Below are 18634 nucleotides of genomic sequence, written 5' to 3'. Positions count from 1 at the left end.
CTGCATATCCTCTTCTGTCTGTGTCCACCCCAGCATAAACTGTTCTGTCTGTGTCCACCCCTATATTTACACTTCTGTCTGTGTTCACCCATACATATACTCTTCTGTCTGTTTCCACCCCTACATATCCTCCTCTTCTGTCTGTGTCCACCCCTGCATATGCTGTACTGTCTGTGTCCACCTCTACATATACACTTCTGTCTGTGTTCACCTCTATATATATTCTTCTGTCTGTGTCCACCCATACATGCACTCTTCTTTCTGTGTCCACCTCTACATAAACACTTCAGTCTGTGTCCACCCCTACATATACTCTTCTGTCTTTGTCCACCTCTACATATACTCTTCTGTCTGTATCCACCTCTATATATGCTTTTGTCTGTGTCCACCCATACATATACTCTTCTGTCTGTGTCCTCCTCTGCATATACTCTTCTGTCTGTGTCCACCTCTACATATACTCTTCTGTCTGTGTCCACCTCTACATATACTCTTCTGTCTGTGTACACCTCTACATATACTCTTCTTTCTATGTCCACCTCTACATATACACTTCTGTCTGTATCCACCTCTATATATACTCTTCTGTCTTTGTCCACCTCTACATATACTCTTCTGTCTTTGTCCACCTCTACATATACTCTTCTGTCTGTGTCTACCTCTACATATACTCTTCTGTCTGTGTCCACCTCTACATATACACTTCTGTCTGTATTAACCTCTATATATACTCTTCTGTCTGTGTCCACCCATACATGCACTCTTCTTTCTGTGTCCACCTCTACATAAACACTTCAGTCTGTGTCCACCCCTACATATACTCTTCTGTCTTTGTCCACCTCTACATATACTCTTCTGTCTGTATCCACCTCTATATATGCTTTTCTGTCTGTGTCCACCCATACATATACTCTTCTGTCTGTGTCCTCCTCTGCATATACTCTTCTGTCTGTGTCCACCTCTACATATACTTTTCTGTCTGTGTCCACCTCTACATATACTCTTCTGTCTGTGTCCACCTCCACATATACTCTTCTGTCAGTGTTCACCCGTACATATACTCTTCTGTCTGTGTCCACTCCTTCATCTACTCTTCTGTCTGTGTCCACCCCTATATATACTCTTCTTTCTATGTCAACTTCTACATATACACTTCTTTCTGTATCCACCTCTACATATACACTTCTGTCTGTGTCCACACCTACATATACTCTTCTGTCTGTGTCCGCCCCTACATATACTGTACTGTCAGTGTCCACCCCTACATATACTCTTCTGTCTGTGTCCACCCCTCCATATACTCTTCTTTCTATGTCCACCTCTACATAAACACTTCTCTCTGTATCCACCTCTATATATACTCTTCTGTGTCCACCCCTGCATATCCTCCTCTTCTGTCTGTGTCCACCCCTACAAATACTGTACTGTCTGTGTCCACCCCTACATATACTCTTCTATCTGTGTCCACCGCTCCATATACTCCTCCGTATGTGTCCACCCCTCCATATACTGTACTGTCTTTGTCCACCGCTACATGTACTCTTCTGTCTGTGTCCACCCCTCCATATACTCTTGCGTCTGTGTCCACCTCTCCATATAATGTACTGACAGTGTCCACCCCTACATATACTCTTCTGTCTGTGTCCACCTCTATATATACTTTTCTGTCTGTGTCCACCCCTACATATCCTCTTCTGTCTGTGTCCACCCTTACATATACTGTACTGTCTGTGTCCACCCCTACATATCCTCTTCTGTCTGTGTCCACCTCTATACATACTCTTCTGTGTCGACCCCTACATATACTCTTCTGTCTTTCTCCACCCCTACATATACACTTCTTTCTGTGTCCACCCCTGCATATCCTCTTCAGTTTATGCAGGGGTGGACACAGACAGAACAGTTTATGCAGGGGTGGACACAGACAGTTCTGTCTGTGTCCACCCCTATATTTACACTTCTGTCTGTGTTCACCCATACATATACTCTTCTGTCTGTTTCCACCCCTACATATCCTCCTCTTCTGTCTGTGTCCACCCCTGCATATACTGTACTGTCTGTGTCCACCTCTACATATACACTTCTGTCTGTATTCACCTCTATATATACTCTTCTTTCTGTGTCCACCTCTACATAAACACTTCAGTCTGTGTCCACCCCTACATATACTCTTCTGTCTTTGTCCACCTCTACATATACTCTTCTGTCTGTGTCCACCTCTACATATACTCTTCTGTCTGTGTCCACCTCTACATATACTCTTCTGTCGTTGTTCACCCGTACATATACTCTTCTATCTATATCAACTTCTACATATACACTTCTTTCTGTATCCACTTCTACATATACACTTCTGTCTGTGTCCATCCCTATATATACTCTTCTGTCTGTGTCCACCTCTACATATACTCTTCTGTCTGTGTCCACCTCTACATATACTCTTCAGTCTGTGTTCACCCTTAGATATACTCTTCTTTCTGTGTCCACCCCTACATATACTCTTCTTTCTATGTCAACTTCTACATATACACTTCTTTCTGTATCCACCTCTATATATACTCTTCTGTCTGTGTCCACCCCTACATATACTGTACTGTCTATGTCCACCCCTACTTATACTCTTTTGTCTGTGTCCACCTCTGCATAAACTCTTCTATCTGCATCCACCCCTCCATATACTATACTGTCTGTCTTCATCCCTGCATACACTCTTCTGTCTTTGTCCACCCCTGCATAAACTCTTCTGTCTGTGTCCACCTCTGCATATCCTCTTCTGTCTGTGTCCACTCCTACATTAACTCTTCTGTCTGTGTACACCCCTACATATACTCTTCTGTCTGTGTCCACCCCTACATATACTCTTCAGTCTGTGTCCACATCTGCATATCCTCTTCTGTCTGTGTCCACCCCTACATTTACTCTCCTGTCTGTGTCCACCCCTACATATACTTTACTGTCAGTGTCCACCCCTACATATACTCTTCGGTCTGTGTCCACCCCTACATATACTGTACTGTCAGTGTCCACCCCTACATATCCTCTTCTGTCTGTGTCCACCCCTACATATCCTCTTCTGTCTGTGTCCACCCCTACATTTACACTTCTGTCTGTGTCCACCCCTACATATACTGTACTGTCTATGTCCACCCCTACATATACTCTTCTGTGTGTGTCCAGCTCTACATATACTTTTCTGTCTCTGTCCACCCCTACATATACTCTTCTGTCTGTGTCAAACCCACCATATACTGTACTGTCTGTGTCCACCCCTACATATACTCTTCTGTCTGTGTCCACCCCTCCATATACTCTTCCGTCTGTGTCCACTCCTCCATATACTGTACTGTCAGTGTCCACACCTACATGTACTCTTCTGTCTGTGTCCACCCCTACATATACTACCCTGTCTGTGTCCACCTCTACATATAATCTTCTGTCTGTGTCCACCTCTATATATACTCTTCTGTCTGTGTCCACCCCTACATATACTCTTCTGTCTGTGTTCACCTCTATACATACTCTTCTGTGTCCACCCCTACATATCCTCTTCTGTCTGGGTCCACCCCTACATATACACTTGTCTGTGTCCACCCCTACATATCATATACTCTTCTTTCTATGTCAACTTCTACATATACACTTCTTTCTGTATCCACCTCTACATATACACTTCTGTCTGTGTCCACCCCTACATATACTCTTCTGTCTGTGTCCACCTCTACATATACTCTTCTGTCTGTGTCCACCTCTACATATACTCTTCAGTCTGTGTTCACCCTTACATATACTCTTTTGTCTGTGTGCACCCCTACATATACTCTTCTTTCTATGTCAACTTCTACATATACACTTCCTTCTGTATCCACCTCTATATATACTCTTTTGTCTGTGTCCACCCCTACATATACTGTACTGTCTGTGTCCACCCCTAAGTATACTCTTTTGTCTGTGTCCACCTCTGCATAAACTCTTCTATCTGTGTCCACCCCTCCATATACTATACTGTCTGTGTCCATCCCTGCATATACTCTACTGTCTGTGTCCACCCCTGCATAAACTCTTCTGTCTGTGTCCACCTCTGCATATCCTCTTCTGTCTGTGTCCACCCCTACAAATACACTTCTGTCTGTGTCCACCCCTACATATACTCTTCAGTCTGTGTCCACATTTGCATATCCTCTTCTGTCTGTGTCCACCCCTGCATAAACTGTTCCGTCTGTGTCCACCCCTACATTTACACTTCGGTCTGTGTTCACCCATACATATACTCTTCTGTCTGTTTCTACCCCTACATATCCTCCTCTTCTGTCTTTGTCCACCCCTACATATACTGTACTGTCTGTGTCCACCTCTACATATACACTTCTGTCTGTATCCACTACTATATATACTCTTCTGTCTGTGTCCACCCATACATACACTCTTCTGTCTGTGTCCACCTCTACATATACACTTCAGTCTGTGTCCACCCCTACATATACTCTTCTGTCTGTGTCCAACTCTACATATACTCTTCTGTCGGTGTTCACCCGTACATATACTCTTCTGTCTGTGTCCACCCCTTCATCTACTCTTCTGTCTGTGTCCACCCCTACATATACTCTTCTTTCTATGTCAACTTCTACATATACACTTCTTTCTGTCTCCACCTCTACATATACTCTTCAGTCTGTGTCCACCCCTACATATACTCTTCTTTCTATGTCAACTTCTACATATTCACTTCTTTCTGTATCCACCTCTATATATACTCTTCTGTCTGTGTCCACCCCTACATATACTGTACTGTCTGTGTCCACCCCTACATATACTCTTCTGTCTGTGTCCACCCCTCCATATACTCTTCTGTCTGTGTCCACCCCTACATATACTGTACTGTCTGTGTCCACCCCTACATATACTCTTTTGTCTGTGTCCACCTCTGCATAAACTCTTCTATCTGTGTCCACCCCTCCATATACTATACTGTGTGTGTCCATCCCTGCATATACTCTACTGTCTGTGTCCACCCCTGCATAAACTCTTCTGTCTGTGTCCACCCCTACATATCCTCTTCAGTCTGTGTCCACCCCTACATTTACTCTCCTGTCTGTGTTCGCCCCTACATATACTGTACTGTCAGTGTCTACCCCTACATATACTCTTCTGTCTGTGTCCACCCCTACATATACTGTGCTGTCAGTGTCCACCCCTACATATCCTCTTCTGTCTGTGTCCACCCCTACATATCCTCTTCTGTCTGTGTCCACCCTTACATTTACACTTCTGTTTGTGTCCACCCCTACATATCCTCTTCTGTCTGTGTCCACCTCTACACATACTCTTCTGTCTGTGTCCACCCCTTCATGTACTGTACTTGTCAGTGTCCACCCCTACATATACTCTTCTGTCTGTTTCCACCTCTACATATACTCTTCTTTCTATGTCCACCTCTACATATACACTTCTGTCTGTATCCACCTCTATATATACTCTTCTGTGTCCACCCCTGCATATCCGCCTCTTCTGTCTGCGTCCACCCCTATATATACTGTACTGTCTGTGTCCATCCCTACATATACTCTTCTGTCTGTGTCCAGCTCTGCATAAACTCTTCTGTCTGTGTCCACCCCTACATGTACTCTTCTGTCTGTGTCCACCCCTTCATGTACTGTACTGTCAGTGTCCACCCCTACATATACTCTTCTGTCTGTGTCAACCCCTCCATATACTGTACTGTCTGTGTCCACCCCTACATATACTCTTCTGTCTGTGTCCACCCCTCCATATACTCTTCCGTCTGTGTCCACCCCTCCATATACTATACTGTCTGTGTCCACCCCTACATATACTCTTCTGTCTGTGTTCACCCCTCCATATACTCTTCCATCTGTGTCCACCCCTCCATATGCTGTACTGTCAGTGTCCACCCCTACATATACTCTTTTGTCTATGTCCACCCCTACATATACTACAGTGTCTGTGTCCACTGCTACATATACTCTTCTGTCTGTGTCCACCTCTATATATACTCTTCTGTCTGTGTCCACCCCTACATATCCTCTTCTGTCTGTGTCCACCCTTACATATACTGTACTGTCTGTGTCCACCCCTACATATCCTCTTCTGTCTGTGTCCATCTCTATTCATACTCTTCTGTGTCCACCCCTACATATCCTCTTCTGTCTGTGTCCACCCCTACATATACATTTGTCTGTGTCCACCTCTGCATATACTCTACTGTTTGTGTCCACCCCTACATATACACTTCTGTCTGTGTCCACCTCTACTTATACTCTTCTGTGTATGTCTACCTCTGCATATCCTCTTTTGTCTGTGTCCACCCCTACATATCCTCTTCTCTCTGTGTCCACCTCTGCATATCCTCTTCTGTCTGTGTCCACCCCTACATATCCTCTTCTCTCTGTGTCCACCTCTATATATACTCTTCTGTCTTTGTCCACCCATACATACACTCTTCTGTCTGTGTCCAACCCTACATATACTCTTCTGTCTGTGTCCTCCTCTACATATACTCTACTGTCTGTGTCCACCTCTACATATACTCTTTTGTCTGTGTCCACCCCTACATATACTGTACTGTATGTGTCCACCCCTACATATACTCTTCTGTCTGTGTCCAGCTCTACATATACTTTTCTGTCTGTGTCCACCCTACATATACTCTTCTGTCTGTGTCAACCCCTCCATATACTGTACTGTCTGTGTCCACCCCTACATATACTCTTCTGTCTGTGTCCACCCCTCCATATACTCTTCCGTCTGTGTCCACCCCTCCATATACTGTACTGTCAGTGTCCACACCTACATATACTCTTCTGTCTGTGTCCACCCCTACATATACTACCCTGTCTGTGTCCACCGCTACATATAATCTTCTGCCTGTGTCCACCTCTATATATACTCTTCTGTCTGTGTCCAGCCCTACATATCCTCTTCTGTCTTTGTCCACCCTTACATATACTGTACTGTCTGTGTCCATCCCTACATATCCTCTTCTGTCTGTGTTAACCTGTATACATACTCTTCTGTGTCCACCCCTACATATCCTCTTCTGTCTGGGTCCACCCCTATATATACACTTGTCTGTGTCCACCTCTGCATATACTCTACTGTTTGTGTCCACCCCTACATATACACTTCTGTCTGTGTCCACCTCTACCTATACTGTTCTGTGTGTGTCCACCTCTGCATATCCTCTTCTGTCTGTGTCCACCCCTACATATCCTCTTCTCTCTGTGTCCACCTCTACATATACTCTTCTGTCTGTTTCCACCCCTACATAAACTCTTCTGTCTGTGTCCACCCCTACATATACACTTCTGTCTGTGTCCACCCCTGCATATCCTCTTCTGTCTGTGTCCACCCCTGCATAAACTGTTCTGTCTGTGTCCACCACTACATTTACACTTCTGTCTGTGTTCACTCATACATATACTCTTCTGTCTGTTTCCATCCCTATATATACTGTACTGTCTGTGTCCACCTCTAAATATACACTTCTGTCTGTAGCCACCTCTATATATACTCTTCTGCCTGTGTCCACCCATACGTACACTCTTCTGTCTGTGTCCACCTCTACATATACACTTCAGTCTGTGTCCACCCCTCCATATACTCTTCCGTCTGTGTCCACCCCTCCATATACTATACTGTCTGTGTTCACCGCTACATATACTCTTCTGTCTGTGTTCACCCCTCCATATACTCTTCCGTCTGTGTCCACCCCTCCATATACTGTACTGTCAGTGTCCACCCCTACATATACTCTTTTGTCTATGTCCATCCCTACATATACTACACTGTCTGTGTCCACTGCTACATATAGTCTTCTGTCTGTGTCCACCTCTATATATACTCTTCTGTCTGTGTCCACCTTTACATATCCTCTTCTGTCTGTGTCCACCCTTACATATACTGTACTGTCTGTGTCCACCCCTACATATCCTCTTCTGTCTGTGTCCACCTCTATGCATACTCTTCTGTGTCCACCCCTACATATCCTCTTCTGTCTGTGTCCACCCTTACATATACATTTGTCTGTGTCCACCTCTGCATATGCTATACTGTTTGTGTCCACCCCTACATATAGACTTCTGTCTTTGTCCACCTCTACGTATGCTCTTCTGTGTGTGTCCACCTCTGCATATCCTCTTTTGTCTGTGTCCACCCCTACATATCCTCTTCTCTCTGTGTCCACCTCTGCATATCCTCTTCTGTCTGTGTCCACCCCTACATATCCTCTTCTCTCTGTGTCCACCTCTACATATACTCTTCTGTCTGTGTCCACCCCTACATATACTCTTCTGTCTGTGTCCAACCCTACATATACACTTCTGTCTGTGTCCACCCCTGCATATCCTCTTCTGTCTGTGTTCACCGCTACATTTACACTTCTGTCTTTGTTCACCCATACATACACTCTTCTGTCTGTTTCCACCCCTACATATCCTCCTCTTCTGTCTGTGTCCACCCCTACATATACTGTACTGTCTGTGTCCACCTCTACATATACACTTCTGTCTGTAGCCAACTCTATATATACGCTTCTGTCTTTGTCCACCCATACATACACTCTTCTGTCTTTGTCCACCCCTACATATACTCTTCTGTCTATTTCCTCCTCTACATATACTCTACCGTCTGTGTCCACCTCTACATATACTCTTCTGTCTGTGTTCACCCATACATATACTCTTCTGTCTGTGTCCACCCCTACATATACTCTTTTGTCTGTATCCACACTTACATATACTCTTCTTTCTATGTCAACTTCTACATATACACTTCCTTCTGTATCCACCTCTACATATACTCTTCTGTCTGTGTCCACCCGTACATATACTCTTCTGTCTGTGTCCACCGCTACATATACTCTTCTTTCTATGTCAACTTGTACATATACACTTCTTTCTGTATCCACCTCTATATATACTCTTCTGTCTGTGTCCACCCATACATATCCTCCTCTTCTGTCTGTGTCCACCCCTGCATAACCTCTTCTGTCTGTGTCCTCCCCTACATATACTCTTCTTTCTATGTCAACTTCTACATATACACTTCTTTCTGTATTCACCTCTACATATACACTTCGGTCTGTGTCCACCCCTACATATTCTCTTCTGTCTGTGTCCACCTCTACATATAGTCTTCTGTCTGTGTCCACCTCTACATATACTCTTCTGTCTGTGTCCACCCCTACATATCCTCCTCTTCTGTCTGTGTGCACCCCTACTTGTATTGTACTGTCTGTGTCCACCCCTACATATCCTCTTCTGTCTGTGTCCACCCCTACATATCCTCTTCTGTCTGTGGCCACCTCTACATACACTCTTCTGTCTGTGTCCACCCCTACATATACTCTTCTGTCTGTGTCCACCCCTACATATCCTCTTCTGTCTGTGTCCACCCCAGCATAACCTCTTCTGTCTGTGTCGACCCCTACATTTACACTTTTGTCTGTGTTCACCCATACTTATACTCTTCTGTCTGTGTCCACCCCTACATATACTCTTCTGTCTGTGTTCACCCCTACATATACTCTTCTGTCTGTGTCCACCTCTGCATAAACTCTTCTATCTGTGTCCACCCCTACATATACTCTTCTGTTTGTGTCCACCTCTATATATACTCTTCTGTCTGTGTCCACAACCCTTACATACCCTCTTCTGCCTGTGTCCACCCCTACATATACTGTACTGTGTCCACCCCTACATATACTCTTCTGTCTGTGTCCTCCTCTATATAGACTCTTCTGTTTGTGTCCACCCCTACATACCCTCTTCTGTCTGTGTCCCCCCCTACATATACTGTACTGTCAGTGTCCACCACTACATATACTGTACTGTGAGTGTCCACCCCTACTTATACTGTACTGTTAGTGTCCACCCCTACATGTCCTCTTCTGTCTGTGTCCACCCCTACATATACTATACTGTCTTTGTCCACTCCTACATATACTCTTCTGTCTGTGTCCATCTCTATATATACTCTTCTGTCTGTGTCCACCCCTACATATCCTCTTCTGTCTGTGTCAACCCCTACATATACTGTACTTTCAGTGTCCACCCCTACATATCCTCTTCTGTGTCTACCCCTACATATACTGTACTGTCAGTGTCCACCCCTAGATATACTGTACTGTCTGTGTCCACCCTTACATATACTCTTCTGTCTGTGTCCACCTCTATATATACTCTTCTGTCTGTGTCCACCCCTACATATACTCTTCTGCCTATGTCCACCCCTACATACACTCTCCTGTCTGTGTCCACTCGTAAATATACACTTCTGTCTCTGTCCACCCCTACATATACTATTCTTTCTGTTTCCACCCCTGCATAAACTCTTCTGTCTGTGTCCACCCCTACATATTCTCTTCTGTCTGTGTCCGCCCCTCTATATACTCTTCTGCTGTGTCCACCCCTCCATATTCTCTTCTGTCTGTGTCCACCCCTCCATATACTCTTCTGTCTGTGTCCACTCTTACATATACTGTACTGTCAGTGTCCACCCCTACTTATACTCTTCTGTCTGTGTCCACCCCAACATATACTCTTCCGTCTGTGTCCATCCCTCCATATACTCTTCTGTGTCCACCCCTACATATCCTCTTCTGCCTGTGTCCACCCCTCTATATACTCTTCTGTCTGTGTCCACCCCTCCATATACTCTTCTGTCTGTGTCAGCTATGAATACTGAAGATGTGCTATGGGTAGTAATCTCTGTAGCTCAGTGACACACATAATCAACAAATGTATCTAATCACTGTTACTTTTTTCAACTCATGTAGGATTCTTCTTGAAGTTGCCATTTTGGGGGGAACCATCAGATGAAAACTGCTTTGATGATGTTGTGTACTGGGAGGTAAGCTTACTGTCACTCTATAATTTTCAAATACCATTGTAAAAATAAATATGATAATATTAATCTGATGGCATAAGTTTTAAAATTCAGCAACAACAGATAATCTATATGTCATCTATATACTTAAGCAATTTAGGAAAACCAAAACAAACTGATGTTAATATCCCGGTGATTAATATCACAGAAATTCTGGAAATAAGTCTTATAATTCTGTATTTATGTAGAAATATGGTTTGCAATTCTGTATTTGCATCGATATTTGTTGCCACCCATTGTTATAATGGAATTTAAAGATTTTAATTTTCCATCAATTCTAGAAAATTATAATTGTGTACCCAAAAATGCAAATAATAAAAGGAAAACGTGTTGGTTAGTTACAGCTAAAAAAGTTGCAATAGACAACTTGCTTTGATTTAAAGGGAGTGTATAATCAGAAAATGACCTTGTTTGAATCAGATCTTTGTGTTGCATTTTTTTAATTTAATTTAAATTTGCAATAGTTTTTTTCATAACACAATCTTTATTAAAAAGAAAAATAGTAATCCTGCAATTTTCACATTGGCCAATGGGGCTTTTGTAGACTCATACTTCCTGTTCCTTCAGGAAGAGTTTACAGCTAGGCTCTATATCAGAGGCAGGATGACAGGTAACACCTCTATACACAGCTGATAACACAGGACCACCAATCACAGTAGGTGATGTCACAGCTGACCCTGCTCCCCCACCCTTCACAATGACTTTTGCACAGGCTCATTTGATACATCAATACAAAATATAGGGTCAGGAACCAACCGTTGTGGCTAAGTACATGTGTTGTTTCCTGAAACAATTAGAGGTTAAAGTCTAAAAATGCCCCAGGGGCCAGTGTTGAAATTGCAAGAGATATATACAAAACAGACCAAAAGTTTGGACACACCTTCTCATTTAAAGATTTTTCTGTATTTTCATGACTATGAAAATTGTACATTCACACTGAAGGCATCAAAACTATGAATTAACACATGTGGAATTATATACTTAACAAAAAAGTGTGAAACAACTGAAAATATGTCTTATATTCTAGGTTCTTCAAAGTAGCCACCTTTTGCTTTGATGACTGCTTTGCACACTCTTGGCATTCTCTTGATGAGCTTCAAGAGGTAGTCACCGGAAATGGTTTTCACTTCACAGGTGTGCCTGTCAGGTTTAATAAGTGGGATTTCTTGCCTTATAAATGGGGTTGGGACCATCAGTTGTGTTGTGCAGAAGTCAGGTAGATACACAGCTCAAAGTCATACTGAATAGACTGTTAGAATTTGTATTATTACAAGAAAAAAGCAGCTAAGTAAAGAAAAACGAGTGGCCATCATTACTTTAAGAAATGAAGGTCAGTCAGTCCGAAAAATTGGGCAAACTTTGAAAGTGTCCCCAAGTGCAGTTGCAAAAACCATCAAGCGCTACAAAGAAACTGGCTCACATGAGGACCGCCCCAGGAAAGGAAGACCAAGAGTCATCTCTGCTTCTGAGGATAAGTTTATCTGAGTCACCAGCCTCAGAAATCGCAGGTTAACAGCAGCTCAGATTAGAGACCAGGTCAATACCACACAGAGTTCTAACAGCAGACACATCTCTTCAACAACTGTTAAGAGGAGACTTTGTGCAGCAGGCCTTCATGGTAAAATAGCTGCTAGGAAACCACTGCTAAGGACAGGCAACAAGCAGAAGAGACTTGTTTGGGCTAAAGAACAGAAGGAATGGACCTTAGACCAGTGGAAATCTGTGTTTTGGTCTGATGAGTCCAAATTTGAGATCTTTGGTTCCAACCACTGTGTCTTTGTGCGACGGAGAAAAGGTGAACAGATGTACTCTACATGCCTGGTTCCCACCGTGAAGCATGGAGGTGTGATGCTGTGGGGGTGCTTTGCTGGTGACACTGTTGGGGATTTATTCAAAATTGAAGGCATACTGAATCAGCATGGCTACCACAGCATCTTGCAGCGGCATGCTATTCCATCTGGTTTGCGTTTAGTTGGACCATCATTTATTTTTCAACAGGACAATGACCCCCAACACACTTCCAGGCTGTGTAAGGGCTATTTAACCGAGAAGGAGAGTGATGGGGTGCTATGCTTGATGACCTGGCCTCCACAGTCACCAGACCTGTACCCAATCGAGATGGTTTGGGGTGAGCTGGACCGCAGAGTGAAGGCAAAAGGGCCAACAAGTGCTAAGCATCTCTGGGAACTCCTTCAAGATTGTTGGAAGACCATTTCCGGTGACTACCTCTTGAAGCTCATCAAGAGAATGCCAAGAGTGTGCAAAGCAGTCATCAAAGCAAAAAGTCATGAAAATACAGAAAAATCTTTAAATGAGAAGGTGTGTCCAAACTTTTGGTCTGTACTGTATATAGACATCTATATAGCACAAAAATACATTTAACAGAGTCCTGATTTAAGCAATAAGTCATTTTCTGATGACAAGTTCCCTTTAACATATCTTTACTATGAGATAAAAAAAAAAAAATATATATATATATATATATATATATATATTTTTTTTTTCTGACTAATATGAATACCTGTCCACATGTTGGAATCAGAGGTGCAGCTATAGAGGGAACAAAGGTTACACTCGCACCTAAGGGTTATCGAAAACATCCCTCTACCTCATATGAGGATTTATAACTTTCCACCCAAGCAGAGTCCCCACAAATAACTATTAATTTACTCCATAAAATCAGACAAATCATAACTAGTGTTGAGCGATACCTTCCGATATCAGGAAATATCGTATCGGATTGGATCGGACCGATACTCAAAAAGTATCGGATATCGCCGATTCCGATACCGGAAACCAATGCAAGTCAATGGGACACTAATATCGGAATGAAAATAAACCCTTTCTTTCCTTGTAGGTTAATTCTACATGAAGTAAAACAACTAAGAATAATGTAGAATGTATTACGCGAAAAGCCGGCAATTCATCAGCGCATACACCGGTACCCGACAATTTACAACAGAAAGAATAGAGCTTCACACATAGATTAGATAGATAGAAACATGTCAGTCACATATATATGAAGTACAGTGACAGTGTTGCTTACTGTACTTGTCATTTAGTGTAAAGGATTTATTTAAAAAAATAATAGTGTTTTCATGCACCGTCTCTTTAAAAAAGCCGGCCGGCAATTCAGCAGCGGTATCCGACAATTTATAACAGAAAGAATAGAGCATCATACATAGATTAGATAGATAGAAACATGTCAGTCACATATATATGAAGTACAGTGACAGTGTTGGTTACTGTACTTGTCATTTAGTGTAAAGGATTTATATAAAAAAATAATAGTGTTTTCATGCACCGTCTCTTTAAGAAAGCCGGCCGGCAATTCAGCATCTGTACCCGACAATTTAGAATAGAAGGAATAGAGAATCATACATAGATTAGATAGATAGAAACATGTCAGTCACATATATATGAAGTACAGTGACAGTGTTGATTACTGTACTTGTCATTTAGTGTTAAAATAAAGGATTTATTTAAAAAAAATTGGCGTGGGGTTTCCCTTAATTTTAGTCTCTAGCGGAGGTTAAGCGGACAGCTGGGGCAGATGTTTGAAGCCTGGGAAGGGGGTAATACCCACGGAGCTCCCCAGGCTGCTAATATCAGCCCCCAGCTGAATACCTAGCCTTTACTAGCTATTAAAATGGGGGACCCCCCCAAAAAAATGACGTGGGGTCCCCCCTATTTTAATAGCTAGCAAAGGCTAGGCAGACAGCTGGGGGCTGATAATAATAGCCCAGGAAGGGAGCCATGAATATTGGCCCCCTCCCAGGCTAGAAACACCAGCCGTCAGCCGCCCCAGAAATGGCGCATCCATAGGATGCGCCAATTCTGGCACTTAGCCTCGCTCTTCCCACTGCCCTGTAGCGGTGGCAGTGGGGTAATAGGGCTGGGGTTGATGTCAGCTTATAATGCCAGCTGACATCAAGCCCAGGTTAGTAATGGAGAGGCGTCTATAAGACACCCCCATTACTAACCCCATAGTGAAAGTTAAAAAAAAAACACAACACCCAGAATAAAGTCCTTTAATTGAAATAAACACACAATTCTTTATTGTTCTAAATTAAACCATACTTACCGTCACGCCCATTCCAGCTGAAGCCAACGATCTCCTGCAATAAAAGAAAAATAATAAAGCAACCTCATCCTTACCTTCCCATGGATCCCACGACAGCTTCAGCTCTGCTACATCGAGATGACAGGCTGGACCGCAGCAGAACGCTGCCATCCAGCCTGTCATCCCGCAGACACTGAGAAGCGCAGGCATGCTTGCGCTCCTCAGTGTCTCTCTGTGACGGCATCCAGATGAGCCGACAATGAACTCGGCTCACCTCATGCACGTCACTGACAGCGTGGGAGAATTCTCACGCTGAAGCGCTGAGTGCAGGAGAATTTTCCCACGCTGTCAGTGACGTGCATGAGGTGAGCCGAGTTCATTGGACATGACCTCACCTCATGCACGTCACTGACAGCGTGGGAAAATTCTCCTGCACTCAGCGCTTCAGCGTGAGAATTTCCCCACGCTGTCAGTGACGTGCATGAGGTGAGCTCATGTCCAATGAACTCAGCTCACTTCATGTACGTCACTGACAGCGTGGGAGAATTCTCACGCTGAAGCGCTGAGTGCAGGAGAATTTTCCCACGCTGTCAGTGACGTGCATGAGGTGAGCTGAGTTCATTGGACATGAACTCGGCTCATCTTTATGCCGTCACAGAGAGACACTGAGGAGCGCAAGCATGCCTGCGCTTCTCAGTGTCTGCGGGATAACAGGCTGGATGGCAGCGTTCTGCTGCGGTCCAGCCTGTCATCTCGATGTAGCAGAGCTGAAGCTGTCGTGGGATCCATGGGAAGGTAAGGATGAGGTTGGTTTATTATTTTTCTTTTATTGCAGGAGATCGTTGGCTTCAGCTGGAATGGGCGTGATGGTAAGTAGAGTTTAATTTAGAACAATAAAGAATTGTGTCTTTATTTCAATTAAAGGACTTTATTCTGGGTGTTGTGTTTTTTTTAAATACTTTACTAGAAATTCATGGTGGTCATGTCTAATATTGGCGTGACCCCATGAATTTCGGGCTTAGGGCCAGCTGATAATGCCAAGCTGGCCTTAACCCCTTTATTACCCAGTGAGCCACCGCACCAGGGCTCTGGATGAGTTGGGTACAGCGCCAGAAGATGGCGCTTCTATGAACGCGCCATTTTCCGGGGCGGCTGCGGACTGCAATTTGCAGCGGGTGGGGCCCAGAAAGCTTGGGCCTCCCTGCGCTGCAGATTCCAGCCCCCAGCTGTCTAGTTGTACCTGGCTGGACACAAAAATAGGGCGAAGCCCCACGTATTTTTTTTTTTAATTATTTCATGAAATTCATGAAATAATTAAGAAAAAAAGGGCTTCCCTATATTGTTGTGTCCGGCCAGGTACAAATAGGCAGCTGGTGGTTGGGGGCAGCCCGTTCCTGCCTGCTGTACCTGGCTGGACACAAAAATAGGGCGAAGCCCCACGTATTTTTTTTTTTTAATTATTTCATGAAATTCATGAAATAATTAAGAAAAAAAGGGCTTCCCTATATTGTTGTGTCCGGCCAGGTACAAATAGGCAGCTCGTGGTTGGGGGCAGCCCGTTCCTGCCTGCTGTACCTGGCTGGACCCAAATATAGTGCGAAGCGCCACATCAATTTTTTTTTAATTATTTCATGAAATAATTTTTAAAAAAAAGGGCTTCCCTATATTGTTGTGTCCGGCCAGGTACAAATAGGCAGCTGGTGGTTGGGGGCAGCCCGTTCCTGCCTGCTGTACCTGGCTGGACACAAATATAGGACGCAGCCCCACATCAATTTTTTTTTAATTATTTCATGAATTTCCTCAAGTAATTAAAAAAAAATTGACGTGGGGCTTTGCACTATATTTGTGTCCAGCCAGGTACAGCAGGCAGGAACGGGCTGCCCCCAACCACCAGCTGCCTATTTGTACCTGGCCGGACACAACAATATAGGGAAGCCCTTTTTTCTTTATTATTTCATGAATTTCATGAAATAATTAAAAAAAAAATACGTGGAGCTTCGCCCTATTTTTGTGTCCAGCCAGGTACAACTAGGCAGCTGGGGGCTGGAATCTGCAGCGCAGGGAGACCCAAGATTTCTGCCCCCCCCCCCCCCCCCCCGCTGCAAATTGCAGTCCGCAGCCACCCCGGAAAATGGCGCGTTCATAGAAGCTGGATGCTGTACCTGGCTGGCATACAAAAATATAGCAAAGCCCACGTCCAATTTTTTGGAAAAATTAATTAAAAAATAAATAATAATTTAGGGACTGCATCTTTATTAACTCCTCAAATGTCATTTAGTGTTAAAATAAAGGATTTATTTTAAAAAAAAATTGGCGTGGGATCCCCCATAATTTTAGTCTCTAGCGGAGGTTAAGCAGACGGCTGGGGAAGATGTTTGAAGCCTGGGAAGGGGGTAATACCCACGGAGCTTCCCAGACTACTAATATCAGCCCCCAGCTGAATACCTAGCCTTTACTAGCTATTAAAATGGGGAACCCCCCCAAAAAAATGACGTGGGGTCCCCCCTATTTTAATAGCTAGCAAAGGCTAGGCAGACAGCTGGGGGCTGATATTAATAGCCCAGGAAGGGTGCCATAAATATTGGCCCCCTCCCAGGCTAGAAACACCAGCCGTCAGCCGCCCCAGAAATGGCGCATCCATAGGATGCGCCAATTCTGGCACATAGCCTCGCTCTTCCACACTGCCCTGGTGCGGTGGCAGGGGGTAATAGGGTTGGGGTTCATGTCAGCGCCAGATGCTATGAAGCCCAGGTTAGTAATGATGGGCGTCTATAAGACACCCCCTTTACTAACCTACAAAGTGTTAAAAAGAAAAACACACTACACCCAGAAAAAAATAATTTATTTGAAATAAAACACACAATTTTATTAAATTCTTAGTTTACTAAAAAAAAATAGTTACCTGTCCACGTTCCTGCGCTGATCTCCCATGCACAGCTGTCACATCTGGAGATGGTGACAGCTGTGCATGGCTGCTGTAAGCTCACGCTGCCGGGAACACGTCCGCTCCCGGCAGCGGGAGCCACTGACTGAGGTCACCGGAGTGCATTCAGGCAGCGCAGCTCCGGAGACCTCCTTTACGGCACTGCTGTACCGTGGGAATTTCTCACGATACAGCAGGGCCGTAAAGGAGTTGACCGGAGCAGCGCTGCCTGAACTCCGGTGAACCCGCTTATGCAATGACGGGGCTGCTTCACGGCCCCGTCATTCTAGCGGCGGCAGCGGTTCAGAGCGGTCACATTCTATGTGGCTGCTCTGAACTGGAGATCTTCGTGGGACACTCGTGGACTACTACGGAGGGGTAAGGATAAGGTTGTGGTTTTTTATTTTATATTTTATTACAGGAGATCGATGGCTTCGGGGAATTAGGTGTCTAGGTGAGTATAGGTGTAGTTTTTTATGTTTTACTTTATTTTAGGTGGCGATTGGCGGGGACAGGTAATGTATGAACTAATTTATTGTAGGTAACCACTGGCCACCAATGACATGTATTTAACATTTATTGGGGACACAGTAGGGCAATTTAAATAGCAGGATCAGGCTGATGGGAACTACTGCTCCCATTGAGCTGATCCTGCTGGCACGAGTGGACGGGGGACAGACATAGGCCGATGGGAGTAGTAGTGTCACATCGGCCTATGTCTGCCTGCACGCACACACCCGCACACA

At 44.1% G+C, this 18634-nt stretch overlaps 1 protein-coding gene across 2 annotated transcripts in view; it reads left to right on the top strand.

Moving 5' to 3' along the window:
• The window catches only part of RHCG (Rh family C glycoprotein), a 222534-nt gene that overhangs the window by 179568 nt on the left and 24332 nt on the right, over nucleotides 1-18634 (top strand). For both annotated transcript variants that reach the window (XM_073653258.1, XM_073653257.1), the window contains exon 9: nucleotides 10793-10866. In XM_073653258.1, the coding sequence (XP_073509359.1) occupies nucleotides 10793-10866 (74 nt within the window). The remainder of the gene's footprint in view (nucleotides 1-10792; nucleotides 10867-18634) is intronic.

Source organism: Phyllobates terribilis, unplaced genomic scaffold (assembly GCF_046119375.1).
Source record: "Phyllobates terribilis strain yellow unplaced genomic scaffold, ASM4611937v1 Scaffold_11__3_contigs__length_659146591, whole genome shotgun sequence".
NCBI classification, from domain to species: domain Eukaryota; kingdom Metazoa; phylum Chordata; class Amphibia; order Anura; family Dendrobatidae; genus Phyllobates; species Phyllobates terribilis.
This window is presented reverse-complemented; position numbering and strand designations above follow the sequence as displayed.